The sequence below is a fragment of the Nasonia vitripennis genome, chromosome 5 (assembly GCF_009193385.2).
Source record: "Nasonia vitripennis strain AsymCx chromosome 5, Nvit_psr_1.1, whole genome shotgun sequence".
NCBI lineage: Eukaryota > Metazoa > Arthropoda > Insecta > Hymenoptera > Pteromalidae > Nasonia > Nasonia vitripennis.
In genome coordinates this window covers 18,598,538-18,626,164 of record NC_045761.1, presented here as the reverse complement: position 1 = coordinate 18,626,164, position 27,627 = coordinate 18,598,538, and the positions used below count along the sequence as shown (strand labels likewise).

At 40.4% G+C, this 27,627-nt stretch overlaps 4 protein-coding genes across 14 annotated transcripts; 3 read left to right on the top strand and 1 right to left on the bottom strand.

Moving 5' to 3' along the window:
• Positions 1-47: 47 nt before the first annotated feature.
• Positions 48-12,619, top strand: LOC100122211 (influenza virus NS1A-binding protein homolog). 6 transcript variants are annotated; one of them, XM_008205676.3, is made up of 8 exons: positions 48-719; positions 6,128-6,379; positions 6,450-6,628; positions 7,378-7,576; positions 8,057-8,501; positions 8,585-9,114; positions 9,415-9,806; positions 10,439-12,619. In XM_008205676.3, the coding sequence occupies exons 2-8, from the start codon at positions 6,233-6,235 to the stop codon at positions 10,671-10,673; spliced, it is 2,127 nt and encodes a 708-aa protein (XP_008203898.1). In that variant the 5' UTR covers positions 48-719; positions 6,128-6,232; the 3' UTR covers positions 10,674-12,619. The 6 variants fall into 6 exon arrangements, with proteins under 6 accessions (XP_008203898.1, XP_003424732.1, XP_031788677.1 ...); XM_003424684.4 differs by having other exon boundaries at positions 6,124-6,379; XM_031932817.1 differs by lacking the exon at positions 48-719 and adding an exon at positions 2,285-2,303 and having other exon boundaries at positions 6,124-6,379.
• Positions 11,909-17,586, bottom strand: Ft (ferritin). Of its 2 annotated transcripts, none has more exons than XM_032599993.1 (4): positions 17,446-17,586; positions 13,770-13,888; positions 13,382-13,684; positions 11,909-13,149 (listed from the first exon to the last, which is right to left on the bottom strand). In XM_032599993.1, the coding sequence occupies exons 1-4, from the start codon at positions 17,462-17,464 to the stop codon at positions 12,994-12,996; spliced, it is 597 nt and encodes a 198-aa protein (XP_032455884.1). In that variant the 5' UTR covers positions 17,465-17,586; the 3' UTR covers positions 11,909-12,993. The 2 variants fall into 2 exon arrangements, with proteins under 2 accessions (XP_032455884.1, NP_001166224.1); NM_001172753.1 differs by lacking the exon at positions 17,446-17,586 and adding an exon at positions 15,585-16,079 and having other exon boundaries at positions 12,682-13,149.
• A 122-nt stretch (positions 17,587-17,708) lies between these two features.
• LOC100122197 (ferritin 2 light chain homologue) lies at positions 17,709-22,250 on the top strand. Of its 3 annotated transcripts, none has more exons than XM_008205610.4 (4): positions 17,709-19,897; positions 20,864-20,975; positions 21,082-21,359; positions 21,462-22,250. In XM_008205610.4, exons 2-4 carry the CDS (start codon positions 20,867-20,869, stop codon positions 21,738-21,740), a joined length of 666 nt encoding a protein of 221 aa, XP_008203832.1. In that variant the 5' UTR covers positions 17,709-19,897; positions 20,864-20,866; the 3' UTR covers positions 21,741-22,250. The 3 variants fall into 3 exon arrangements, with proteins under 3 accessions (XP_008203832.1, XP_031788683.1, XP_032456854.1); XM_031932823.2 differs by lacking the exon at positions 17,709-19,897 and adding an exon at positions 19,904-20,394; XM_032600963.1 differs by lacking the exon at positions 17,709-19,897 and adding an exon at positions 19,904-20,593.
• A 966-nt stretch (positions 22,251-23,216) lies between these two features.
• LOC100122180 (dual specificity protein phosphatase 3) lies at positions 23,217-27,574 on the top strand. 3 transcript variants are annotated; one of them, XM_008205606.4, is made up of 5 exons: positions 23,217-23,573; positions 25,337-25,424; positions 26,448-26,635; positions 26,697-26,920; positions 26,991-27,574. In XM_008205606.4, the coding sequence occupies exons 2-5, from the start codon at positions 25,392-25,394 to the stop codon at positions 27,185-27,187; spliced, it is 642 nt and encodes a 213-aa protein (XP_008203828.2). In that variant the 5' UTR covers positions 23,217-23,573; positions 25,337-25,391; the 3' UTR covers positions 27,188-27,574. The 3 variants fall into 3 exon arrangements, with proteins under 3 accessions (XP_008203828.2, XP_001605784.1, XP_003424742.1); XM_001605734.5 differs by lacking the exon at positions 25,337-25,424 and having other exon boundaries at positions 23,221-23,573; XM_003424694.5 differs by lacking the exons at positions 23,217-23,573; positions 25,337-25,424 and adding an exon at positions 25,125-25,283.
• The last annotated feature ends 53 nt before the right edge of the window (positions 27,575-27,627 follow it).

Genomic DNA, 27,627 nt, shown 5'->3' with positions numbered 1-27,627 from the left:
TTGCGAAACGAACCGGCCAACAACACTCGTGTCGACCCTCGTGTCGCGCTGCAGCGTCAACACACGCGAAGGTAAAGAGTACTATCTGTATATGGCCCAGCGTAAACGGATTACAAAGTTCGCCTCAGTCTCTCTCAGGCAAATATATAATCGACGTACACACGGACACGTAGAAAATTCGATAAAGCGCCCCCGCGCGCGCAAAACCACCGTCTCTGTGTGTCTCTCTCTCTTCTTTCTACGTCGGCGCGCAAAAAGTCGGCGTGCGCGAGGAAGGAACCTGTGCCTGTTCTCTCTCCACTAGGCACTATATACTCCAGTAGTTCGGCCTCGTCTCTGACGGCAGGCGCCTCGCAGCTACTTTACGGAATCGCGTGAATTTTCATCTCATCGCATACCGAATCGCCAACCGACGACGTGTGAAGAGAGTGTCATATATATGTATACAAGCATACCCACGCGCGAAGCGAAGCAGCCTTACTTCCGCATATTTCGAAGCGACGGATCATAATAGTCGTCTGGAGAGCGAGAGAGGAGTATAGAGTGACTATTTTGACCCGGACTGGCGGCGGCGTGTGTGCAGATATATACACAATCGTCGGACGTATGCTTCTCGGCGGTGTGACTGCTGCGAAAGGGGCTGCTACTGCCACCACTGCCTATACTGATATGAAGTGACCCGAGGCTGAGAAGACTCGCCGACCCGGATTAGACACGAGGTGAGTCCATGTAGCTTCTTTTATTTTCCCTTGACAACATAATCCATGCTGTCCATATACTCGAACGCGAAGCGATGCCTCGTGCGCGTTTTCGGAGGTTTTTGAACTCGCGAGAGAGAAGGAGCATCCGATCATGCGGGGTTGCCGACTTTTACGTGGTGCATACACTTGCTCCCGTTTTTTTTTTCGAGCAGTGAATGTTTATAGGTGCGCGAGCCTACTCCGGTTTTTTAAAATTCCGTTTGTTTATTTTCCAGCACAGCGTCTAATGCGTACACCTCTCACTACTCGCAGTGTGTTTTTATTTACCTATATAGGTACAACGAATACCTACGTATATGTTTCTCGGGACTGCGGGATTGTCCTTGTGAGCCATTGTTAATTATAATTCAGCCGCTAACTTCGTTACTACCTCGCGTTAGCCGACAATACGCGTTGGAAAATTCTTCCTTTTCCTCGTTCAATACACTCTCATGGCGCTTCTAATAAACTCTGCATGTTTGATTGAAATAATCCAACCGTAAAACGGAACCCATACCTTACACGTTTAGCGCGTGTTGACACGCGCGTCTCCGCGAACGTACAAATACAGCACCTGGAACTGGCCGTAATGCCAGGCTTCCTAATAACATTTTCGTCGGACCCTCTCGGTGTTTAGATGAGCTTGCAGAAACGTGCGCGTGTGTGCCCCGACGATGAATTATTCGGCCGTGTAAATGCGAACAACGCCGACGTTCGAGCTCATCTATTTTTATTTTCTTCTCGCTCTTCCTTTTTGGAGAAAGACGCTCCGCACCTCTTATAACGCTCACCTAATGTATATATTTTCCCTCGACGAAATTGGCGAATTTTTGATGGGGCAATCTTCGGAACTTTGCTGAATTATTAACGTACACGGGTAGATTATGGTTGTTGGATAAATTGAGTTGATAGAGAAAAAATAATAATAATACTCGTCGCTCTAATAGCTAGTGAGTTTACTGGCAAAGTCAAGGTCCGTCAGCTGATGTGCGTTGGAGAAAATAAGCGTCGTTATATTGTGTTTAGAAATTATTAGCACCCGAGTCGACGTATATGCTGATGGTATATACGAGGTGTGTGTTGACCTCACCGCGATGTATTCTTGTGGAAAATTTACTAATCGTTCCAGAGCCTCCTGCTGCGCATCCCGAAAGTGCCGAAATTAATGTTTACATGAACGGCTAATATTTCATAAGTGATTTCACTCCGGTCTTTGCCAGGTCCCTCCGTATCAAATTGATACAGTCAATTCGATACTCAGCAAATCAACATTTCTTTTGCCGCGCACACGCAAAAATTCAAAGTTTCTTCAACGTCTTCCACAATTCCCATGTATAAAATCTCCAAACCAAGGAAAAAAAAGGAAATTCCTCGCGCGGCCTTCCAGCGGCATTAGCTCGCAGCAACCTTCCCAGACATCGCCAACCATGAACGGCAGCAGCATCCCACCCCATGCACACGCGCGTGCGTATACCTATAGTAAAGAAAGGAAGAGGAAGGAGCTAACCTCCCCCGTCGATCCTCGCCCACGCGCGCTATATTCCCCCGGAGCAACGCGCACAGGTATAGTACCACAACACAATAAACGAACGCGAGAGAGAGAGAGAGAGAGCCGCGTGCGCAGAAACCCTATACACACGCTGGCAAGGATCGAAGTAGGCGGCTGCTAAAGTAAGAGAGAGAGAAAACCTTGTCAAGGTTGCGCGCGTGCCACCTCGAACGCGCGCATTATTATCGTCGTCGCGGCCTAGCATCGTGTCGTCGTCAGAGGGAGAGAATGTAATCGCGGCGACGTGCGTCGAAACGTGATCAATAACCACGTGTTCGCTGTTTATTTCTTGTATAGGCTGGAAAACAAAATGCCGAACTCGTCATTTATACTGGAGTATCTTCTTTGCATGGGGTTGGATTACCGATATAAGCGATTGATGGACTGCTGTGTTTAGTGGAGGAGAGAAGGGGGAGGGGGATTGGAAAATTTCGAGAGCTATTCGCTGACAAATAGGTGTGTGCTTGGCTGTACGTAATGTAGCTTGTTTTTTGATAGATAGGATAGGTGTGTGTTTGGGTGTGTTCGGAGAAAAATTTTGTTACTTGTCTAGTGACGGGGAGGATAGATTGTACGGAATATGCCTGAGTACTTTTAGTAAAAATTAATATAAACCATTTACTTCTTGTTCATATTAAACTCTTCAATGAAGATTCTTATACACTTGAATCAATTGAAATTCCGATCTTTACCGTCATAAATCTGCGCCCTCCTTCAGCTTTCACATTTCATCAACGTTAACAATCCATTAAAAACACGTATCGAACCAATCAAAAGTGTCATCACCAACAAAACCAACTCCGAGTAACCCAACTCTAAAAACCACAAAATCGGGCGCGGCCAAGAGTATCATTTTCGCCGCAAGATGTCCCACATCAGACATCAATGTTTCACTTACCACCTCTGCATTTAGCTCCGAAAACATTGACTCTATCACTTACAGCGATATCTCACAACTACTTCCACCAGCCTTTCGCGAAAAAAAACTGCACCGCTACATCTCTGACGTCAAAATACCATATCTATATGCATACTTTGCTCTGCACGTGCGCGCAAAAACCCGAGCCTCTGCAATTCTATACGTTCTATCTCTCGGCTCTCTCTCTCTTTCTCTCTCTCTCTCTCTCTCTCTCTCTCTCTCTCTCTCTCTCGCTCACCCTCGTACGTGTGATTTAGCCTATATCCATCCGCGTCAGGGGTATACGTTATATGCGCAGAGAGCCGTATCGACTCGTAATTCCGGTGCTCTTCTCTCTTTCGATGTCAAGGCGCCAAATTAATGCGAAGGCCTGCGACTCTGCGACTGGATTTTTCGTGGTCCTTCATTTGTTTACAATCGACAGGTCTGTCACGTGGGTTTTTTCTTCCCCCACTGTTTTGGTGTTTTGTCGCGTCGCGAGCGTCGCGGTTGAATAGCCGTGTGGGTATATGTATAGATCTAAATAGGTACTGTGGACAAGTAGATTATATTCGAAATGACGCAAAAACGGGGGATTAAATTTTACGCAACGACGCTTTGTCGAATAAATCGTGTAACTGCGGTGTTGCGTAAGAATATTTTTAAGTGTAAGCGTGTGGACGAAGAATCGAAGTTTTTTTCAAAAAACGGATCTGGAATAACGCCGAGCTTTCGAAGAAAAGCGCGAGCTTATACTTTCAGTGTTACTTGAAAGACCGACAAATCGAGTTAGAATAAACAGAATTTTCCGAGGACGCGCGGTACACTTTCCGGAGAGGGAGATTTATTGCGCTGTAGTGCTTTTTAAATATGCATAAATTTTGCTTTATCTCTTTTTTAAAATAAAAACACGCCCGGAAAGAGTGACAATTAAAACCGCGACATTTTCCTGATATTTCCACAGCGAAAATCCGTTATCACTATCGCGTACTACTATATGACTCACTACTATGTCCATACTCACGTACACCAGTCCTTACACTAACTACAATTCAATAATAAAACTCAAACTACGCATCGCACCGTGGAATCACCTAAACACAAACTCTCTCGAGAAAATTAACACTCGATCATCGTCAGACCCACCCGATGACACACATCAGCGCAAGTGGATCTCAGACCAGATAATCGAGAATCATCCGGATTTCTCCCGCTTCATTTTTTTTTCATTCTATTTTTCTCGTCTAGAAAAGCGCTTTCTAAGCTATACGTCGGTGTTTTGCCTTTCTCGCGCTTTTTCCCTTCCCGCCGCGTACGACGACGAGCTTCTCTGATTTCCGACGAGGTCAGCTCTCTGCTTTCCCAGTGCGCAGTTCTTTCGGATATGAAGTTTGACCGACAAAAAAAAAAGAAGTGTAATCGCGCCAAGGCGAGACACCTCGCGTTGTCACGTTCGCGAAAATATATGTGCTGTATAGTTTGAACAAGTATACGTAATTGCGGTTGGGATTGTTTCGAGGTGATTGGATAACGGAGCGGAGTTGTATACGTGTATAGTGCAGGTATAGACGGAAAAAGAGGAATTTTTCTATATTCGTTATAGGTAATATCAAGGAAGTATCGACGTTTTTGCATCGGGAATATTGGATAGCCGTAACTATACCTTACGCTGTGGTTTCCACACAAATCCAGGTATACTTGTAGCTTTTGTTCTTTAAAAAAGTTTTCAAACGATCTCGGCGTATCATAACAGCCAATCGTCGCTTCCGACACACTTGTGTCGATTTACATAACAGTAACCCGCGTGTACTTACCGTCTCGATTATTCCCCGATCAATCCTCTCTGCGAACTTCTCACCTACATATTATTAGCATACGATCTCTCTTCCGAAGCCGCAACTCTTATATTCGCGGTCTCGTTAGTAGCGGCCGATACACCTATATGTATACATAATTGTACAGTTGTCGCGAAACTTCTAGATTTATGCCTCTCGCGGTGTTTCTTCTAGGCCTGTATATATAACTTTATCCTCAATAAGTGGCACGGTACATTAACCCCTACGCGCGTCTCTCTCTCTCTCTCTCTGCCTCTACTCTCTTTCTCGCTCTCTTCGTTCAGCTCGTCGTCATTGCACGAGTGTGTGTATGTGTGTGTGTGTGTCTAGTCTCTCTCTCTCTCTCTCTCTCTCTCTCTCTCTCTCTCTAGCAGCCCGGTAATACAACATTTTCGTTATATGTATGTAACTATCTCCTAGTATATACTGTGCGTCAACTGTGCAAACTCTCGGACTTTGTATATAAACGTTGTCTCCTTCGCGTAATCGATCGTCCTCATGCTGGTTGTCATATATATATTTTTTTTTCGACGTATTATTGTGTACAGTTAGCGAAGTAGTATACTAAGTAGTATAGCATATATATGAATATCGGGGTACGGGAGAATCGCGTTGTGTAATTATTCGGTGTTTACACTTTTACGTCAATGCTCGCAGGCGCTTCGAATTGATAATAATTGCGAGGCACGTGGCTTTGCACGCATTGCGCAGGTATAATGTGTATACGGATTAAAAAGGCGTCTTTTTCAATTTGGATAATTGGAGCATTTCCTCTGCTAATCCGCGTGATGTGGCTTGTGTATGACACGTCGATCTAAATTTAGATCTGTTTGATCGAACTCCTGAAAAATTTTCCCTCTGTATGAAACCAGAAGACTCATGTTTTAAAGATATCCCACGCGGCGGCTTCTCGTCGCATTAAACTTGCGAGAAATTTAAAATGTCGCTCGGATCCTCTGCTCCGGAATGCATTATTGAAGAAACTCGAAAAACGTGAATTCCGACCTTGCCGTCCAAAATTAAACTCCATCTGCGTGAATTTTTTTTTCTTTTTTTGTTTAGAAAAACATAAACAATAAATTCCGTCTCTTTCTGTTCCAGCAAGACAGCAGTGAATTCGCGAAACGTTGGTATGAGCAGCCTTTAGGGACACCGGATCTTCCATAGACGGGACGATTTTTTTATACAGTTGAAAAAACAATCCCAGAAAATGGTCTCTTCCATTTCGACGAACGGGGACGCCGAGGGCCTCAAGAGCTCGACCCTCGAGCTCCAGGACGAGCATCACTCGCGACTGATTCTATCCTCGCTCAACATGATGAGGAAGAACAAGCACTTCTGCGACGTCATACTACACGTGAGTAGGACAATTTGCTCTTCTCGAGATCAATGCAAACAGATATTTTTATCGAATATTCAAATTTCAGGCTGGCAATGCGGAGGTGCATGGTCACAGGGCAGTTCTGGCCGCGGCGTCTCCGTACCTATTCGACCTGTTCAGCACCGAGAATCAGGGCAACAAAGAACCAGTGATCACGTACAAATTGAGCGACAACATTGACAAAAAGGCGCTGCAAAAGCTCATGGATTACGCTTACACTTCGAGGTAAACTTCGTTTGACATCGGCTGCTGTTGTGTAACCAATGAGAAATATTCGCGCGCGATATATTACAATTATAGCCAGAAAGTGCTTCCTTTGTTCTATCGTTGCTATTTACTCGGAAACGTGAATGTCATGAGCATTAGGTGGCAGATACGCTCGATTGCTATCGTTCAAATGTATTAGCCGTATCTTGTTGACGAAATTCGCTTTTTTAAATGTATACGTGAGTGTTTAATACCAGTAAGATGCAACATCCAAAGGAATTACACGAGTTAACGCGAACGTGTGAGGCGCACGAAAAAATATCTAGTAGACCTTGACTGGAATTATTGCTTTTGTTGAAGTGAAAACCACAATAGGCGTATTGAAAGCACGACGTAGTTCTCTTTGTGCGCGGGACATTTGTTTTAATAGATAGGAACCGTTATTGGAAATCAATCCATGCCAGGAATAAATTAGATGTATGAATACACATTCAGACCTTCATCAGGGTCGAAACAAACAAATTACACCGTTTGAACAATCACCCGATGCCGAACGACGTGAAAAATAATGCTCGATAAACATCGGAACTAGATAACGCGTTGCAAAGGCTTCTGCCTATACTATTTCGTGTGTACTCTTAATCTCTTAATTTCGAGATAAAAACAACGGCATCGAACGATAAAACTATCCTTCGATCGGCAAATGCCAAGTGCGCGATAATTTGGACGCAAAACTGGAACTGATGAACAAAAATGTATGCTTTCAGGCTGGAAATCAGGCCCGCCGAAGTAAAGTCGGTGTACCTGGCGGCGAGCTACCTAAAGATGGAGCGTATCGCGTCGCAATGCGCAGCCCATCTGTTGGAATCGCTGACGCCCGAGTCTTGCCTCGACATTCGCTCCCTGCCCGGCATCACGCAGAACGAGACTTTCGTTAAGCAAGTCGATGCCTACATTAGGCAGAACGTAAGTAGAAGTCGCGAGCCGATTGATAACTGCACGCGACGTCGAGTCTACTCGTGCGTCAGATGAGAATATGACGAATTGCGACGACGATGATCGTACATACATGAACGTAAATTTGCACTGGATGTGGGACGTTCTTCGAAATTGAGCGTTTATTTAATGCTGCATCAGAGGTGCTTGCGAGTAACGATTCTTTTTTCCTGCGATTCGTTTCGACTTTTGTTTTATCAATGTCATTGAAAACAGACAGCCCTGTACGTGTTTACTTTTTATTTTGTTTCATTTTTTTTTTTTTTTTTTTCATTTCTGATCGTTACTCCGCGACAAACCTCGCTTCTCAGCATTATTATAAAATGACTCCTTGCAAAACAAAGTCTCACGGAGTCGCGCAAATGCTCCGCTGTTGTAAAACGCGTGAAGAGAAGTCTGCTCGCGCTTGCTCGAGAGTCAGCATCTGTTGACCTCTGCCCCTCACGACAGTTCGAAGCGGTGTGCGCCAGTCCTGCCCTGTCCTTCCTGCCGAGCGTCAAGATCGAGGTGCTCTACCAAACCAGCCAGGAGATGAGCTTGGTCAACGGCTCGAGTCTCTGCTGCCTCGTGCTCGACTGGATCAAACGATTCCTCGCCGACCAAGACAACTCGAGCGTCGAGCAGCTCATTGAAAAGACCTACTTGCTCTATCTTGCTCTGGACAACAGTCTGCAGGACTGCACTGACCTGCCTTCGGGCGACGTTAGCGACACCGACATCGTCCAGGATTACAAGAAGTTGTCGTTGAAAACCCAGGCTCAGAACAAGAACCGAAGGAAGGGTGTGTTGCAACCGGCCAAGCCGAGAGTACTTATCTACAACAGAAATATCGAGGACAGTATAGAGGAGCAACTCGAGCCCGATTGGAATATGATCGGCGTTAACAAAGTGGGAGGTAAGAATAACTTTTCCATTTTCTTTACGTTGTAGATTAATGATTATCATTGCGAAGCTAATTACTTCTTCTTCGCGTTCTAGAACACACATTCCTGGCAATTGTGACGCTTAACGGCCGACTCGCCAAGCTGTCGGTGCTACTGCGTTTGAACGCACCCTCGTCGCCAGCGGCTCAAGACAACATCAGCCGCATTCCGGACGACCAGCGCAGCTCCAGCAGTGAGCCGGATCTCTACTGCGCCCTGCCCACCATGAAGGCTGGCAAGTGTTCGGTTGGCTGCGCCGAGCTCAACGGCGCGCTCCTCGTCTGCGGCGGCTACGACCGTGTCGAGTGCCTCAAGACCGTCGACAAGTACATACCCGAGAGCAATACTTGGGAGGTACTCTCGGCCATGCGCGAAGCCAGGGGCAGATTTGGTATTGCCGTTGTCAACGGCAAGGTCTACGCCATTGGAGGATCCAATGGATCTACGGAGCTGGCGACCGTGGAGGTACTGGATCCCGAATCCGGCAAGTGGAAAGCTATCGCCAGTCTACCTCTGGCCAGATCCAACTCGGGCGTCTGCGCTTTAGGCGAGAAGATTTACTGTATCGGTGGCTGGAACGGACAGGTACAATATATTGTTACTCTTACAACTAATTCGATTGACTTTATTTTAAGAGTTACTCTCTGACGTAACTTGAATTCTCTTATTACGACACTACTTGAAAAAAAAATTACGTCGTTTTGCTATTTGAAAATCCTATTTTATCCGGCATTAGTAGAGCTTCACACAGTTTACTAATCTTATTTTGTCGATCTAAACTCGTTTCTTTTTCTATATAAATGTAAAGAGATTTCATGCGACTTAAAAAAACTCTGAAAGTTTTTTAATGAACATTACTATAACCTTGAATTCATCACATTTCAGGCTGGCATTAAACAATGCGACATCTTCGATCCGTCCACAGGCGACTGGTCTAGCATCGAGTCTCTGAAAATCGGTCGCTACCAAGCTGGTGTCTGCGCGTACGACAATAAGGTCTACGCGGTGGGCGGTTGTGACTCCTGGAACTGCCTAAATAGCGTCGAAATCTACGACCCTACTACCAACAGCTGGAGTATGGGGCCAGCTCTGATTACCGCCAGGCGCGGTTGCGGCCTAGCCGTTTTTCACGGACGCCTCTATGCTGTCGGTGGATCTACTGGCACGCACAGTCTGACCAGTACCGAGGTCTATGACCCGTCCGAGCAAGTCTGGGTACCTGGTCCCAGCATGTGCACCCCTAGGGCTAATGTTGCTGTCGCCGTTGTAGGTGACAGGTTGGTATTTTTTCTCTGTTGAATAAATTTTAATTTACAAGTTAATGTATACAATTATAAAATAGAACTATTTTACGAGGTTTGCATGATCGATGTAAGAAGTATATATAACATAGTATAGATTTTCTTGTGAGATATATTCCAGAACTTATATAGACCAATCTAAAAATATTGCTTTCCAGGCCTTCAACCTTGAATATAAATAATAAATTGCTTGTTTCCAAAAATACGAGTGACATTCTAGTTTCCGTCAATCGAAGAATTTTTTATGAAAAAATATCGAATAAGCATCATGCAATGAATACAATACCAATGATTTATGTCTACAATGTTTGTTTATCTATTCGAAATATGTATATATTTAATATATAGATTATTTTTTCCAACAGGAAACTTATTTATATTCGTTCATAAATCAACTCCTTAACTGATTAAATAATTGAATTCACAGAAAAACGTCGCATAGAATGACAATCGTTAATATCGAAATCATTATATCGATGAGGAAACATTTACAATTTTATCAAGATGCGTCTTTGTGCCAAAGTTTGGGATATCAAAACCGCCATTTCTAGAATAATCAGAACAGCATAATTTACAGATTTTTAAAGAAATTTCATTGATTGTTGTAGATTGTACGCAGTCGGAGGTTTTTCCGGCAAGAACTTCCTGAACTCTATAGAGTATTTGGACGTGCATACTAACGAGTGGACGACGTTCATCCCGAAGACCGATGGCATCAAGACACCCCCCAACCCAGAGTACAGCAACTACTCAGACTCAAGCGCTAATGGCAGCGAGAAGGACATGCCTCAGTCAACGGCGGGTAGCCGACAACTGAGTAAGGCAAACTCTGAGGTTGAATGAGATGCGAAAACGTCAAAATCATGCTATTTCTCCTGCTTTTTTATTTTCTCGCGTTATATAATTTCTCCGTTCTACGCGAGAGCGTCATTTACGAAAACTGTCGATGATTTTCAAGCACTGGAAGAGAGAAGTACAATTTCAGTATATATCAGTATATTTGGCGAATAAGAGAAAGAGAGAAAGAAAAGCACGATAGAGAGTATTTGCGTATCGCCCTTGGTCGTTTATTCTTCTCGCGTGAACGAATGTTTCTACGCGAGTATATTTTCGAACTTTTAGCGGTCCTTGATACTTCTGCCGTTTTACGTATTTGTAATATACTTACCCATATTTAATGAGGGACGCCGTTTAAAAAAGCAATTAATCTGATAATAAAGATTATATACACGGGTGATATGGCCGGTTTATTTCCTTTGAAAGGTATTGGAAATATCAATTCTAGTACTAAGGACTGAGCAATGTCATACGCGGTATATAGATGGTGTGTATCACATCTTTGATTCTGAAGACCTTGTCCGTCTCCTTTGCAATCCAGGTTTTCGATTCTTTTGATATTAATATTGCCTTTACTGGTAAAGGTAGAAGTATAGTTTTATTGCATTTGTATTTTATCTATATATTTAATACCCTTACTTACGTGTCTCTTGGATTTATTTATACCGAACAATTTTTTTTCAATGGCTTCCATTTGTACAAAGTTTTGAATCGCAAATTATATTGAGTATATTCCCTGTATACTTATCGACAGCTCTAAATGTTCGTAGTTTGCCAATGATATTATCAAATTGTTTATAATTATGCAAAAGTGTGTAACATTGCTCAGTTCGAAGAATTTTTACTTGTATACAACATTGAGGAATTAATCAGAAATTCTATTTATTGTATACTTTATGGCAAACCACAATTAAAACGTCGATATAATGAACTTACAAGCAGATATTATGCAAATTTCAATATTGTCTTGTGCTATGTACTTATTGAAAATCGTAGATGAAAATTGGTACATACATCAAATATACACACTGCTTAACATTCCCTTCCAGTTAATTTTTTGCCTAAAATGAAAAATACAGGTGATGTGACTACGAGGATTTATAAACTGCACGACCAAATGGATCTAATAAATTTTAACATTCGTGCATTTTTCCTTTCATTGAAAAGCAATACACTGCCAAAAACCAAACGTATTTGTTCCTAAGTAAAATAAACCGCACTATAAGATTTTTTGAAAGTGACGTTTTTGTGATTAAACTCAAAGCCGGGTCCAACTGACAACACAACAATTTTCAAACGTATAAATAAAATTGTCAAAATTCTGTAAAAACGGATTTACAATAAGTTTTATGCATTGTTCTGATCCATTGATCGGCTCTATATATGTGATTTTAAGGACAGATATAATGATTGTGCAGAAAGTATCAAGGGCGCTCGATATTATCTATGCGATAAAAAAAAAATACTATCTAAGATATGATCTATGCTTCAACTATAAAATATAATTTGCTATAAGTTTTTTATTTTTCGGAAAATGTCTGAAAGTATATTAAAGTACTATATAATTTTGTCACGGATACAATAGAGTTAAATTAAAAACTATTAGACTTGCTGAAAAATATATACGAAAAAAATGAATTTCTATAATTTTACACATTTTTCATGTGAGTGGCTGAATTTTCGACGTTGATTGAAATAATTACAGACAAAATTGTAAAATGTATGAAGATGAAGTTCTCGATTGAACAAAATTGACTATTGTAAAATGTAAAGCAACGCAAGCGTTTATTGACACATAAACGATTCCAAGGTGACATCATTTGAGCTTGTAAGCAGTAAAAAAAAGATGTACAGTATGGTATGAATGTGAAACTGTTTTGTAAAACTAATCTGATTATGAAAAATTATCGGCGAGTCTGCATAATAAAACTATAACTGTTACAGTATAACAATGAAAAGTCTAATGGTATTATTAATCTTCCTTTTGTAATCGAAAATATAGGGAAAATAAATTCAACAATACAATTTTATTTTATTATATAATTCTTGAAATATTTTATTCACATAATTGGTATAGATAACACGTTCATTATAGAATAACAAACTATATATAAAACGTTCTTTATACAATAACCGACTTATCCTTATGCAGTATATGCTGGCCAGATTATGGACACATAACGCCGTTTGTAAAAAAAAAATCCAAAAAATGAAAAATAAGAGTATATCTTTTGTTCACAAAAGTAGGTGTTTTTCTATACCTTAACTAAATAATTACATATTGTATAATTTGTTCTTTTGTATCTTAAATATTAAACAGCACTTCTTAAACTTCATTCTTCAGAAGCTTCTTGTCAAACAAGAACTCTCCCAAAGCTCCATGTGAAGCCATCATCTTGCCCAAGGTCGAGATCTTTCCAGCAAGATCCCGCTGGCCCTTGTACTGCTCATCCAGGAAGTCTGCGGTAAGGTAATCTACCAACTGCAACCAAAAATATTTACATAAGTATACTTATATAAATTAATCGACTGTCCGCGACTATCAAAGAACTTATAGCTTTAACTTTTTTTAGAACCCGACGTATGAAAGTTTCAACAGTCACCAAAACTGTAGACTTGACTGACGCATTTATATCGACAACGACCTTATCGACTTGCATTCCTATTTACTCGAAAGATAAAGTCAAAAGCAAAGAAGAAAAAGCGATACTCACGTGATAATCGTTGAAAGGAATGTCCTTAGGTGACTCGCAGGTCATGATGATGTCCCGAATGCTGCGGGTGACTTGGGATTCGAGGTTGAGGGCGTCGGTGAGAGCTTCGACACCGCTGTTCCATTCCTCACGGATGGGCTTGAGCGGGAACTTGAGAAGCTTGCTGACGTCGCTGACCAACTCTCCACGCATCAGCAAGTACTCGATGATCTTAATTGCGTGTTCACGTTCCTCGCCTGCGCTCTCGATGAAGAGTTTGCTAAAACCAGGTCGGTTCACCGAGTCTCGTGCGAAATGTGCGCCCTAAAAAGAACAGTGATTATAAGCGAAATGTTTTGATTTTTTTTTAAATTTTATTTCAATCGAGAAATAGCTATAGGATTCTTACCATAGCAAGGTAAGTCATGGCAGCCTCGATTTCAGTTTTAACTTGAGCCTCGAGGATCTTTATGCAAGGACTGACCATGTCCTTCCATGCTTGTGGAACATCAGCTGGTGCAACGTGGCCTGAAAAATTGAAAAATCATTCATAAGTTTGAATCTTTGGATTTTTTTACCTTTTAAATAGAAAACAATGATAAGCAATTAGAAATAATCTTTGAAATGCACAAGCATTTTTGTGTCTCTCATTGATGGTCATTTGGTATCCGAATAATAGATAATGTTCATACGTGTTTTTGTGGGCATACAATTTTATCAATAAAATTTTTACGTGACTATGAGCATACTATGATATGATCAGGAGAAGATATAGATAAGCACAATATTAGCTTTCAAAGATTTTCTCATTTATTATTTTCAAGACTTTTATTGTTGTCTGATATTGGTATCACGATACGTGCAAAGATAAAAAGTTGTTGAGAGATATCTTTGTAATTTAACTCAAACATTTTTTTGAGCCTTAATGAAGTTGAGCTATATATTAGTCGAGAAAATTCTTCTTTTTTGAATATTGAAAATGAATTATTCATTAAGAATTATTTGAACAAAAAATCTGACTAAGCAAAATTGAGACAAAGTTCATGCAATGCTTGAAATATTTAATGCATATGCGTTGATTCAAACTGTGAGTCAACAAGTAACCATTGGTAGGATATGCTGTACTGGCTGCCTTATCAAGAAATAGATAATTATAATAAAATCCGGGAAACAAACATTTAAAATGCAGCAACCTCGTTTATTCATCAACATGATTTGCGCATTATTCAACTGTGTAATTACACAGCTATTGCATGAGTATCAATTGGGATTGCAGAAAGCGTGCCAAATGGAACATTCCTAGAGTTGCTAACCAGCCAATTCATCGATGAATAATATTTCTATTATGACAAGACAGGATGGAGCGTTCAAACAGACCTTTGTTCGCATCCTTCACTACACAAAACAATTCTAAGAAATGTTAATTAAATTTGTTAAATTTTTTCCCATTGATTAGCCAAGTTTCTTGTAACTTGTATTTTTGTTTACAACAACTTTCAGTCTTTCTGACATCATTTGCATCCAAGAGGCTCAAACAAAGAGTGGAAAACTGTTCACTCGAGTAAGTAGTTATTTATGCCAGATATCATGCATTTTGTTCTGCATTTAAAAAGTTTCAACTTTAACCTTTGTCAAATGTGCTTTAGTGATTAAAATTTCTTGGATGCAACATGCCAGAAAATAAGTTGCCAATCGCCCACAGATAAGAGGTAAACATGCTTATTCATTGTTTATGTCCTCAAGTCCCTACATCAAACATCCGACTCGAATTCATTTGCATCGAACAAAGACAAGCTCTACAATGAGGGCAATCTAAGCGGTGGGAAAGCCACAAGCTCCGGTAGCCCATCCTCTATCAAACGAACCCTCAACGATGGGACTGGTCAGCAACCTCTAGTTCGAACCAATAGGAATTATAATCGCGCTAGCAGATCTCGGCCAATAATTCTCTATAACGACGTCTGAAAGGACATTATAAGAAACTACAAAGGCCTCCAGCAGTACATTATTACAGGCGATGAGCCAAGGTCGCGCGACCGGGGCAGTCGAGTGTCTCTCACGCGTTATCGGCTCCACTTTTCGCGCAGCGGAAAAGTTCCGAGCGTTGCATCATGTGTCAACATTCGCGAACACGTAAATAAATATATATTAAATAGGGCGGCAGAATAATTTCGCAGAGAGAAAATAAAGCAAAAATATGCAAGCGTGCATTGAGTATACTCACATTTGAGACTGTCTCCGTAAGTGCCGACGCACGCGAGGAGGAGCACAAAGAAGGCGCCGAACAGCTTCATGACGTAGTTGATAAGTTGTCTGGTCGAAATGTAGAAAAAGCGTAGGAGAGTTTCGGCTAGTACTGTTTATTATAGATGAAGTTGTAAAGGCGTTGATCGAAGGAACGAAAGCGGTCTAGTATGCGAGCTCGACTCGTTACGAAGCAACCTTTATACACACTGGCATAGAAGGCTGGCTTCTAACAACGTCAGGTTTGGGGATCCGCGCGCTGCTCTGCTGATCTCTCTTACTGGCCTGCTACTCGCGACTGGCCGACGTAGATATCCTATTCTGCGGGTATACGTATGCGATAGTCAAATAACGACACTTTGCTCGGCCATTGGTCACTAGAGAACTCGGATAAGGTGTGTGTAGTGAACAAGGCTCGCGGATCTCTATGTGCGTGTAACGACGTATGAGAGACGTCGTCGTGTGCTACTGCGGCGCGCAGAAAACAATATCACGCAGTTAAGAGAGAAAGAGGAGATATAGTGGGGGAGAGCGTACTTCGAACGAAATGAGGGGCGGCGCAGGGGAATACCGCTGGAATATTCTGCGCGAGACGCGACGTTGCCAAGTTGTGCGGGTATATGCGTAGGATGTTTCGTGGACGGATCGAGATCGCGATTTGAGATTTGACGTGTGGGAGAAAGACTTATTTTTATCGTTGTATGTACATAGCAAATTGAATGGTGTAATTGGCAGATTTTCCCTTATATTTTATTTAGGTTATGTCTCGCTGAGCGGAGGAACGAAGCATCGGAAATTAGAATTTTTATTCGTGAGCAATGCGCTTCACCCTTATCTATTTCGGAAAAAGACACACGTGCCTACTTTAAGTGCAGCTCTTGAAAGCCAAGGTATACTAATTATGGTACAGCGTACTTTTACAGCGGGTCGAACTGACCATTTGTTTATTCATCAGAGTAAAACGCATTTATCGGATGAAAAATCGTTATGTTTATTCGGCAGCAATTATAAACAGCAGATAGTACGTATGCATGAATGACGCACTCGTGAAAATCATAAAAATATAGCGCGTCCGCAAGCATATTGACCAAATAGTATAAAGAGCTTTTTGTTCAGTGCGTATGTGTATTGTATGGAAATTCGTGCGGTTTGCGATGTATATTTTGTTTGGGCTTTGGCGCTACTACGTTTTGTTTTTACACGTTTTATTATATTATTTTTATAAAAGTTAATATTCTATTTACAAAACAAAAAAATAAAAAATAACGATAGCATTTGAACACAGTTGATCGATTGGAAAATTACGGCGGAAAAAGCTCAAGGCATTCACCTGCACTATATATATCTATATATCTCATAAATGCAAAATGCAGAGTGAACATAAAAAAACTGCTGCCAATAAGTCATTAACTGTTCTAATTAGAGATGAGTGGGGGTATACGATTCATCACACGTAACACATTAAGACATGAATTATTATATTTTAAAAGTATAAATGCGGGCATTTACGGACAACCTATATATAGACCTGAGATAACCCCTTAAAGAGAAAATGAAATTTTTAAGCCTGGTGCATGATCAAAGTTTTTTTGTTTAAGTTTTTTTCTTATACACCCATAAAAGAACATTTTGTTCAATTTTACTCCGGCCACGGAGCAAAATTGCACGAGTAGTTTAAATGAAAGATATGATGCAATTTAAAAAATTGTTTAAATATAAGGATATATAAAAGTACTGTTTTTTATCATGTTGAACTTTTTCAAGTATTCATGCATCTGCACCATCAACAGCCTATATTAATAAAATTGTAAAGAAAAAAGGTATACTATATGTACACTTACATTTCATAATATCATCCATTGTATAAGAAGGTGCATAAGCTGCAGAATAGATAAGTTTACACTATAAATAATACTTAGCACGGTTGCTAAGACTGTACCTCAGCAAAATTATTATAAGTTTTTTGGTGGTATACGTTCTTATATTGTAAATGAGAATCTCCCAATTCCGCCGCTTCTTATATTTATAAGCAAAGTCAATTGAGCGCATAAAAATGTGCTGGCGTAGTTATACATAGAAACGAATGAGATACAAAAAAAAGAAAAACATGATGTATGTAATTTCAAAAAATATGTTAATGCATAAGTAGATGGATGGGTTTTCCACCAGGATATATTGCCGTTTGATTATAGAAACAAATACGTGTATTTGTATCAGCAATAGATGATGTTGCAGCTGTACATCGCCAGTAAACGAGTATAGTTATCGGTATAGTAATCGTCATTTTTTCTATCTTTTCTTAAAGTTTCAACCGAAAATTATTGAAGGTTTTTTTTTAACTTGACCCGTTAAATTGCGTCGGAGAAAGAAATCAATTATTTAGTCAGATAGTCTTCTTTCAAATGCATTTTGATTGAGTTAATTTTTGATTAACTTTATATCGATCATCTGCGCTGAAAATAAAATCCATCTCTAATAGAAAAATCGCCGGATTTTTTACTTTTTTAATAATATTTTTAAAAAACTGGAGAAATTTCAATGCATAATGTATAATTATCCCCCACGTGACATCATTGCGCTGAAACCGGTTTCTCATTCCGGCCTCTCTTTAAACGCCACGTAGGTTGCAGTTATTATTATTTTTTTCACGATGCATGATTTGTATAAACAGATAATAAATCGATACATTTTTCAATAATCGAACGTTTTTACAACATTCTCTGCAAATTAACATCGATTATCTCTCAGCGATAAAGCAGTATATATAGACTCGTGTTCATACATGTAATTCACCGCGGAATTATAAACCCTGAATTAGATTTCGATATTAATTTATAGACGTCAATAAATTTGGAAAATGAATCGTATATTACGATGACCAGTGCTTCGTCATGCAAAATCATCGTGTACAAATTAGTCACACATTCGGCGCACATCTGGTATTGATACCATAAGTTTAGTCACCACTATCCTAACGCTTTGTGAATAATCAACGCGCAGGAGATAAAAGCTCTGCATCGCGTGGTACACACAGTACAAGCTCGTCGCAATAACAATGCAGTTTTAAAAGTACATTGTCATCATCGTCGTCATTATCCAATTTCTGTTATTTCGTCGGGTGTAAACGCGACGCGTTCAATTCGAACGCGGAATTGCGCGACATTGAGGGTGTGGTAAAAGTACCGACTTATATCCTTTTGGTGTGTCATTGATCTTGTTGATCGAGTCGCCCTTTACACGCGCGTATGATAAATTTGTAGAACGTATACACATGCTTCGTCGTAAATAACGATTTAATTGAGCTCTCCTATTAGCGAATGGTTATATTTAAAAGCGTTATGTAAGTTCATCGGTACACAGCCTTGTAAAACCTATAGAGTATTTTTTGCTGTGGAAAAAAACATTAAATTGTAATATTATTTTACGAGAATCGATCGCAAAGTTCGAGAAAAATCGGGTCGAAGTACACACACACACACACACACACACACACACACACACGTGCACAGTTCGTTGATTGAGAAATTGTATCGCATATACATACTATACAATCGTTTAGAGTACAGTCATATACACAATGTGTGTCTTACACGACTACCATAGGTCTATACTGCTATATAACAGTTCTATGCTTGGCTTCTTTCGCGATCTCGACATAACTTCGATCGCGGCAGCATTTTCCTTCGATTTCCCGCAATAGCACATGAGCGCGAGGCCGCTAACTATTTCATCAGCCAAACCGCCCGTGTAAAAAAGCCCTCACCTATTAAGTATACTGGAAAGACTCATTTCGAGGAAAAACCTACATATTTACAGCAAAAAACAGAAATAAGTCCGATAACGATTAAAGCGACTATATGTGCACGCGCGCGCGCGCGCGAGAGAGAGATACCGATCGCGCATTCGAAATTCCCGCGTTTCCCCGTGGAAAATGCCTCGGAAAAATCATGAAACTCTCACTCTCCCTCGGCACTCGCATTCGATCTCAAAATTTAAAATCCACAACGCGTGGCGTGTGCTGATTTTCATTCGAAAAAAAGTCTCGATCCCCCGATAACGTTCGAGACTATGAGCAGAACTGCGCGAGTATGAGAGATCCGGCAACGTCGCAACCGCGACGCATGCGCCAGTGGGAGCCAGCGGTTGACGACAGTCATCCCCACTTCTCGGCCACAAACAGCCTCTGAATACGCATCAGCAGCGGCCGAGTTTCTTCATTGTTTAGCACAGCGTCGAAGCGAGAGTATTCACGCTTTTTGCTAGACACCCAGACCAATTCACCGCCCCGAAGAGGTAAGTTGCTTCTTTTTTCTATAACACGCGATCGTGGTACTTATAGTATATAGAACAAGCGGTTGTCGTCGGTGAGTTTTCGAAATCGAAACAAATATACTCGCGAGATTCACAAGTGCCTACGTCTGCTGTCCGTTTCGGAGCAAAACACTTCTATATGCGTATTTTCTTCGGGGGGTTGTTCGTCGCGTGTGTAACTATTGCGCCGTCTTGCATCTTAGTTTTCGACGCGTCATGATCGTCGCAATAATAACTGCGCGCCTCCCTCGAGAGTAGCTGATGTGCGAGAATATGACGAGTCCGCGAGAGAGAGAGAGAGAGAGAGAGAGAGAGAGAGAGAGAGAAAGATAAAACTCGCCAGTGTGTGTTTGTCGTCGCGAGGACTTTGTTCACGCGTTTCCTCGAGCAGCTCACATGATTGCAGATAAATAGTTTATCTGCCAGCCTAGAAATTGTAATCTTGATAGAATTGTCCGGCCTCTACTGACTGCGTACACGTATGTACTTGTGCTCGAGCTTTGTTCTACTCGTTGAATGATATGTATTCGAGCTGGCATCTAGTGGCTCTGATAGGGCATTCGTAGTTTGATTGGCGATCTAGCATACTGAGGATCCACTATTCGCTAGTTGCTCCCTTGTGTTTACCAAATTTGTAGGATAGGATATTTTTTCAATTCTGTCACTTGGTTTTGCCAGGTTACTTGACATACTCGTAAATTATTCACACTGATTCAGTTTTATTATAATTGAACTTTCTCCCAGTTACAATGATGAGTCAATTCGCTGATAGTACATACTGCCTTTTCTATCATTTTTTCTAAAATGCAGATCCATCATTAAGATCATATTTAGGATTGATACTTAGATTTGTGCTAATAATGCTGATCACTATTAACTTTTAATTAACTCTTATCTTAAAACATTGATGACAAGATAACTGATATTAAATTTTATTTTATTTTACAGAAAATGTTTCTACTAGGAGTTTTGTGCACTTTGCTCGTAACTGCTTCGGCAGAATACTGCTACAATGATATTGAAAGTGCATGCAATCCTAAGCAGGCACCCTCATTAACAGGTAACTTGTGATTTCAATTATTTTAATTGATGATAGTTAAAACTAATCATTTTAATTGATAAGTAGAAAATAGAAATTAATATGTTGATTTTGATGATTCTTTCAGCTGGACCACAACTACCCAACTGTAATGCAAAGTATGGAGGCATTGATTTAATTCAAACCGACCTTCAAGCTTATGCTAATGGACATATTGAGACAAGCTTTGAGTTCTTGTTGATGTCCACTCACTTTGGTAATTATGAATCCAACCGAGATGGATTCAAGAGCTTATACAGGAAATTGTCTGATGATGCTTGGGAGAAAGCCATCAATACCATTAAGTACATCACTAACAGAGGTGGAAGGATGAACTTCAACCAACTCCCACACTTCAAGAAAGTTGTAAGCACATTTTTTTATAGCAATACGATATTTTGTTTTAAAAAATCGTTACTATTACAATAATTAGAAACACTTTTTAACAAAACTAATTTTAATTGACAGACCAAAGATCGCGTGCTGGACCTCACTGAGCTTCACAGTTTGGGTAAGGCATTGGACACAACCAAGCAGCTGGCCCAGGAGGCCCTGCGTCTGCACTCTTTGTCCATTAAGCACCAGGACTCCGCTGCGTCCCACTACATCGAAGAGAAGTTCATGGAGCCCCAGACGGAAACCATCCGCACCCTCGCCGGATACACTCACGACCTCAGGGGTCTGCTCAACAATGACGCACCACTTGCTCTCTTCTTGTTTGATGAGTACCTCCAGAAGACCCTATAAGTCCTGTATATTTCTATTTCCCGCAAAAGCGACTTTTTTTGTTATTTCAAGATAATTCCGTTTATATATATCATATTATTATTATTCTAGTATTAAAGTTAATTGAAGCAAAGAACAAATGTTGTAAAGAACAAACGTTGTAAAGATTATGTTTGTACAGGAAGATAAACGATTTTGGTATACATGGAGTTTTATTAAAAAGAAAAGTTAATTGTGCATATTAACAGTACGTAATTTATTGCCTTATTGTGATACACACTTTGATTTATTACTTCCTACAATGATTGAAATATGTAAATGTCGAACAGATAAGCAATTTTCGTAGATGATAAAGATACACGTTTTCAGTCACTCATCTTTTTTGATAATCTTTATCACGAGAGAGTAAATTAAATGCGTTACAATAGCATTGTTCGTCAGCACTGATAGCGAGTGAAAATAATTTTTTATTTTGTACTTTTGAGAAGAAAATGTTTTCTTGTATTAAATAAATTCTATTCGATATAAAAACGAAACAGTTTTATTTTGTTGTGTACATCGAATATTAATTATTTTATTGAATCTAATTTAGAGGCTCATATCCAAGCGTTTTTCTTAGAATACAGTAAATAAGTCAAGTTAAAGAAATTTCTCATTTCACGATAAATGTTCATGAAATCGTGTTATCTTTGTTATCTTCATATAAGTCAATACTGTAAATCATTAAAATGTTGACTTTTCTAATTGCGAAAGTCAAGCTACAAATAATGATAAATTTTTCCGCACCGAACTTGAGCTTTGAATAAGATGGAAAGCCAAAATTTTAACTTTTAAGAGATTAATTTATAGGTTTTATTCTTTACATGATTTAATTGCCCAATTTCAATCTATTTACAAAGATTAAAATGCATTATAAATTAATCTCCTAAGAGTTTAAAGTTTGGCTCTTAATCTTTTGTAAAGTTTAAGATGTAGGCTTTAAATTTGAACAAATTAATTTTTTTTTTATTTTTCTTCATCAGTTTAAAGCCGGTGTGGTTTTTTTTTTGTAAAAACGTACATTTTTTTAACGTGTAATAGAATTTGTCAAAATTTCGAATGGTCACCTTATAAGTAAAAGTAAGTAAACCTATAATTGCTGAGTAGTAGCATAGTGCCAGTGGTACTCAATCGAAAAAGCAAAAACGTTATACCCTGCACTAAACAAGACGTAATTACGTCGAGTCATACCCATTACCCTAGACCCCCTAACCTTCGAACGAACGACAATCGCATTACATCACAATGAGCAATTAAGCTAATTGTCCAGCATAGTATCCCAAATACGGATCAATCGAAAAAACGGATCGTAGATGCAAAACACTGCACCTTCCCATCCTCCCGATTTAAAATTCCGCACGTTCGCGCGAAACTCGCGATATATATCGAGACAACGCATCTATAGATGCACGTCTGCGGCACTTTTCGCACGGCTATATACCTATGCACTTACCTCCTATTATATACAATACTCAAACTGCATCAGCTGACGAGTTTCCCGATATTGCGCAGTTTCGACAAATTGAGAGAGAAGAGGCGAGCCGCCGCTGCCATGTGCGTTTAACATAAACATTAGGAGAGACTAGCCGGCGACTCGCGAAGGTCAAGTTCGCGTCCATAGTCCAATTGTCCAGCAGGAGGAGAAGCAATAGTTAGTTGACGAGGTGCGCTCGAACCAGACGGACGCACCAGTCGGTTCTCGGAACGAATTCAATAAGTTTCAATAATATTTAGATCACTGTACTGCGTTTGTTTTGATATCTATATATTGCCATGGATTACCCGAGGAGATACAACTACGTGAGCAGGCTGTCGGTGAGTTTAGGCCATTTTTTTAAGGATCGAGTGGTGGATGTTTTAGTTGTTTCGGTAGGTTTAGCCTACTTCCGCGCCTGCGAAAAGGAGATCGATCGATCGAGCTCCGGGAGGTTCGCGAGCGTGTTTATACCTGTCCGTACACGTTTAAGTACTATTGTTGTGAAACGGCGACCGAGCTGCTGAAAAGAGATCCGTGACATTCGGTGTTTACAATATTTTTTTTTCTTGTGAATTATACGTTATGTTTTAACAAATGCGAAATGAACAATAAATTATATGCGAATGACAAAATATTCTCTATTAGTTAGACTTTTAGAAACTTTGCGACCAAAGCTGCAGATAACGAGCGCATTTCCTGGATCTCTGTCCATAAACGTTGCATAATCAAGTGCAACTATTTCGTAATCTATCATACGCCGCTTCGAATGTGCGTTTAGCATTTTTTATCTACGTTATTGAGTAAGCTATAAATCTGACGCGCGAGAAACATTGTCGCTCAGAGAATGTCTAGGAGCAACAAAGTAAACGAGAGAATTTTCGGTTTGATTTACGCAAGACCGTGAATAAAATTTCTTAATTTTCTGGCAGAAAGATTGCTTTTTGGCACCTACAGCGCGCGTCGACAGTTTTAGAAAAACATTCTCTTCGCGGCTATTTCATTTCGAATAACGCGATGTAAATTTTCAAACAAATGTTTTTTTTTCTAAGGAAGTTAAATTGATAACTGTAGAAAAATGCAATATTTATGTATTCGATCAAGTGTTTACAGTAAACATTCGGGGCGAGTCTGCGAAACAAACGCGCCATTAGTCATTTTTGTAAAGCACACTTTGACTAATAGCGCAAATCATACATGCATAATTTTTCCTCATTGTTTTTACGTAAGGAGAAACGCGAACTAAAATCGACTTCTGTTCGACAAAATAAATAATTTTCGGTTGAGCTTCCCCGTTAATGACTATACGGAAATCGACTAATCTAATTACCGACAGTGTAATTACGATACGCACAACAAAGAAGTCGTAGCGCGGTTCATTATTTTAAGGCGAGGCCGAGTTATTATAATAACAATTATCCGCTTGTTAAAAATTAAACTCGTCACACCTGTCAATGAATAAAACTAAATAGAGCCTAAAATTAACTTTATACTATTGCGAAATATAAAGACGCGATTTCGGGAACGACATAGTTGCGCAATTTTCCCTATTCTCTCCCACGAAAGCTCCGCTCCAAAAAGCCTAGACAACATTCCACTCTCGCGCGGGTATTCAGCACGAAGCTATCCTTACGATCCGCGTAAATCACGAGAGTAAGTATATAACAAAAGCCCGTATAGCTATTCCACTACACCCGGGCGTCAATCATCCTAAACGAACGCACCCCTAGCTCCCCGCAAGCTCTAGCACCTCGGCGAGCGAGCTTGCAACGGTGCGAAAAATCACCAGCGCACTTCCCTCTATTAAACCGATCGACGTGCCTCGTTTCTCACTCCCTCTTCTTTTGCCCTCGAATTTCGTAAGAGGCCTCTTAAAAATAAATACATACACCATCGCGCACACACACATACTTGCGCGGCTTCTTTCGCGCCTCTCGATCGTGACTCAGCCACGCGCTCGAGCGGACAGTTCGATTTTCGCGCACGTTGCAGGCAGATTAGCTCCGCCGACGCCAATCGCGATGAAGAGCACGTGGAGGGACAGGGACAGAGTGAGACTACTTCCTCTTTATACTTTCCGTAACGTTATCTCTATATGCGACAGGTCGAGTGAATAGCTGTTTGAGAGCTGCCTGTGTGTTCCAGAGGAGCCTGGCGAGATGACGGACATGGCTGAGGCTGAGACGGAGAAGGTCAAGGGCTGTTCTTCTTCTTCTTTTTCTTTTTTTTTGTATCTGTTGGTGAATATAGCTTCTACGTGCCGTTGCAGGTGTAGATCGGAGTTGCGGTGCTTGGGTTTTGGAGAATTTGTTGTGTTTAGGTGTAGGTGCAGCGTGTAAAAAGTGTTTAGCAGTCGGGTTATTTTTAAGCTTTTGTGTAACTTGTACGAGGTTGATGTTTCCTTGGGGTGTCTATGTTGTAATGTTAGACCTATACGATTCTTTTTGCTTTCGTATTTTAGAATCGTCCTCTCATCCGTAGTGCTTAATTTTTTTAAATTTAAAAATAGGAAACCTTACAATACGTAGAAATGTGTTGCGATGATGCTTTTACGACTTCCAAAGCTCCACTTAGTTTTCAATGCGTCCGCGGTATTTGTTCCAATCGATTTAAAGTACCGTTAATTGCGGAACAATTCCAGCTTCTTCCACAATAACTGCGCGATGATCAACGATGAATATACCACCGAATCGGGCAGTTATAATTGGAATTCAATCGAATTACTTTTTTCAGTTGAAAAATTGATCTTTTATGTAACGCGCAGTCGTACGTCTATCGGTGATTAATCGACGTGCAAACGTCTTCTTTCTTTTACTAACAAACGTTTAAGTTTCATTAACGAATTGACGGCTTCGATATCGAAAATTCACGTTCGCGTTGAAGTGTCAATTAGTTGACAAAAAAAATGCTCAGGTATTCATTTATTGTAAAATATTCTCGCACTCGATCAAACGTTTGCATATCGGACTATTCTATTTCAGACATTGTTGGAAGGTTTGTTTAACGAACTTTTGTACATTTTGGTTTTAGTCTAATAATTGGCATATTGTATCGTACGTAAATGCGGTATTTGGGGTAAAGAAATTATCAGTAAATCAATCATTGTATATATGTAGTCTATATAGTAAAAGAATCCTCCCCGAAAGTATAATCGAAACCAACAATATTATCAAACAAAATAAGACTAAAGTCCATGTTTGTCTTTCTCAATATAGGATTTCCGTAAACCGCTGCCGGACGGCGAGACGACCGTACAGCGCTTGGTCCACGCGCTCCACACCACCAGGACAGGTTACAAGCGTATGCCCGGCTTCGATCCCAGCATCGACAACATCGAGTACTACCGGGCCCAGCAAACCGTCGACTGCGATGAAGTTTTTCCTCGCATTTACATCGGAGATGGGTAAGCCCCTCAATACTCCGTTACATCTTGAACTCTTTTTCTCAACACCTCTTCCTTTCAGTATTACTGCCAAGAACAAACCGTACCTGCAGAGGATAGGTATCACCCACGTGTTGAACGCAGCCGAAGGCAAGAAGTTCGGCATGGTAAACACGGACGCCAATTACTACAAAGACACGACAATAAAGTACCTCGGCTTGCGAATGCTCGACTTGCCCAGCACCGACATCGCCCAGTTTTTCTTCACCGCAGCAGCTTTCATAGAAGACGCGGTACAATCTGGAGGTGAGATACATCGATCGATCTCTCATGTTCTCAAAATTCAGCAAGAATAATAAGAGTATTGTCTTCGTAGGGCGAGTCTACGTGCACTGCGTACAGGGAGTGTCGCGCAGCGCGACCTGTGTGATCGCCTATCTGATGATCAAGAAGGGAATGTTGGCTACCGATGCCATCCGTACGGTGAGACTGAGTCGGGACATCCATCCCAATGAAGGCTTCCTCCGTCAGCTGGCGACGCTCGATAATCAATTGCGCAGACAGCGATTGTAAAACAATCTGATCCGAGAGACGAGTGATCTTGCTATGCAGCGCCTTTTTTTATTTACGATGCATGCTGCACTTAATGATTAATGAAAGCTTTGTTAACGATTAGTTCGTTGTTGCGAGATCGCGCTTTGTAATCTAGAGATCGAATTTCCCGCATGATTTACATCATGTCGGAGCTTATTCACTATTATTTTCCAATGCTATTTGAACGATTCATTAAAAAGTATTAATACGTAGGCTTTATTCTACTATACAGTGTTTTGGAAACACGAGCTTGATTGAAAAGTTATTTTTGTAATGAAAAGATTAATGATTTATCTTTGTTTTGTAACTTTGTGAATAATGTGTACAAAATGAAAAGATGAAAAATAAAGAATTTGATACACTATTCATGCGAGATTTATCGATTTAACAAGAGTACATTGTAAGAGGGTAATAAAAAT

Coding starts and splice junctions, on each gene's coding strand:
- LOC100122211 (XM_008205676.3), top strand. CDS start 6,233: ATGGTCTCTTCCATTTCGACGAACGGGGACGCCGAGGGCCTCAAGAGC. Junction 6,629..7,377: donor GATTACGCTTACACTTCGAG/GTAAACTTCGTT, acceptor GTATGCTTTCAG/GCTGGAAATCAGGCCCGCCG. Junction 8,502..8,584: donor CGGCGTTAACAAAGTGGGAG/GTAAGAATAACT, acceptor TTCGCGTTCTAG/AACACACATTCCTGGCAATT.
- LOC100122180 (XM_001605734.5), top strand. CDS start 23,532: ATGGATTACCCGAGGAGATACAACTACGTGAGCAGGCTGTCG. Junction 26,636..26,696: donor CGCATTTACATCGGAGATGG/GTAAGCCCCTCA, acceptor TCTTCCTTTCAG/TATTACTGCCAAGAACAAAC. Junction 26,921..26,990: donor AGACGCGGTACAATCTGGAG/GTGAGATACATC, acceptor TTGTCTTCGTAG/GGCGAGTCTACGTGCACTGC.
- Ft (NM_001172753.1), bottom strand. CDS start 15,654: ATGAAGCTGTTCGGCGCCTTCTTTGTGCTCCTCCTCGCGTGCGTCGGC. Junction 13,889..15,584: donor TTACGGAGACAGTCTCAAAT/GTGAGTATACTC, acceptor TCAATTTTTCAG/GCCACGTTGCACCAGCTGAT. Junction 13,685..13,769: donor CCATGACTTACCTTGCTATG/GTAAGAATCCTA, acceptor TGTTCTTTTTAG/GGCGCACATTTCGCACGAGA.
- LOC100122197 (XM_008205610.4), top strand. CDS start 20,867: ATGTTTCTACTAGGAGTTTTGTGCACTTTGCTCGTAACTGCTTCGGCA. Junction 20,976..21,081: donor GCAGGCACCCTCATTAACAG/GTAACTTGTGAT, acceptor TGATTCTTTCAG/CTGGACCACAACTACCCAAC. Junction 21,360..21,461: donor TCCCACACTTCAAGAAAGTT/GTAAGCACATTT, acceptor TTTAATTGACAG/ACCAAAGATCGCGTGCTGGA.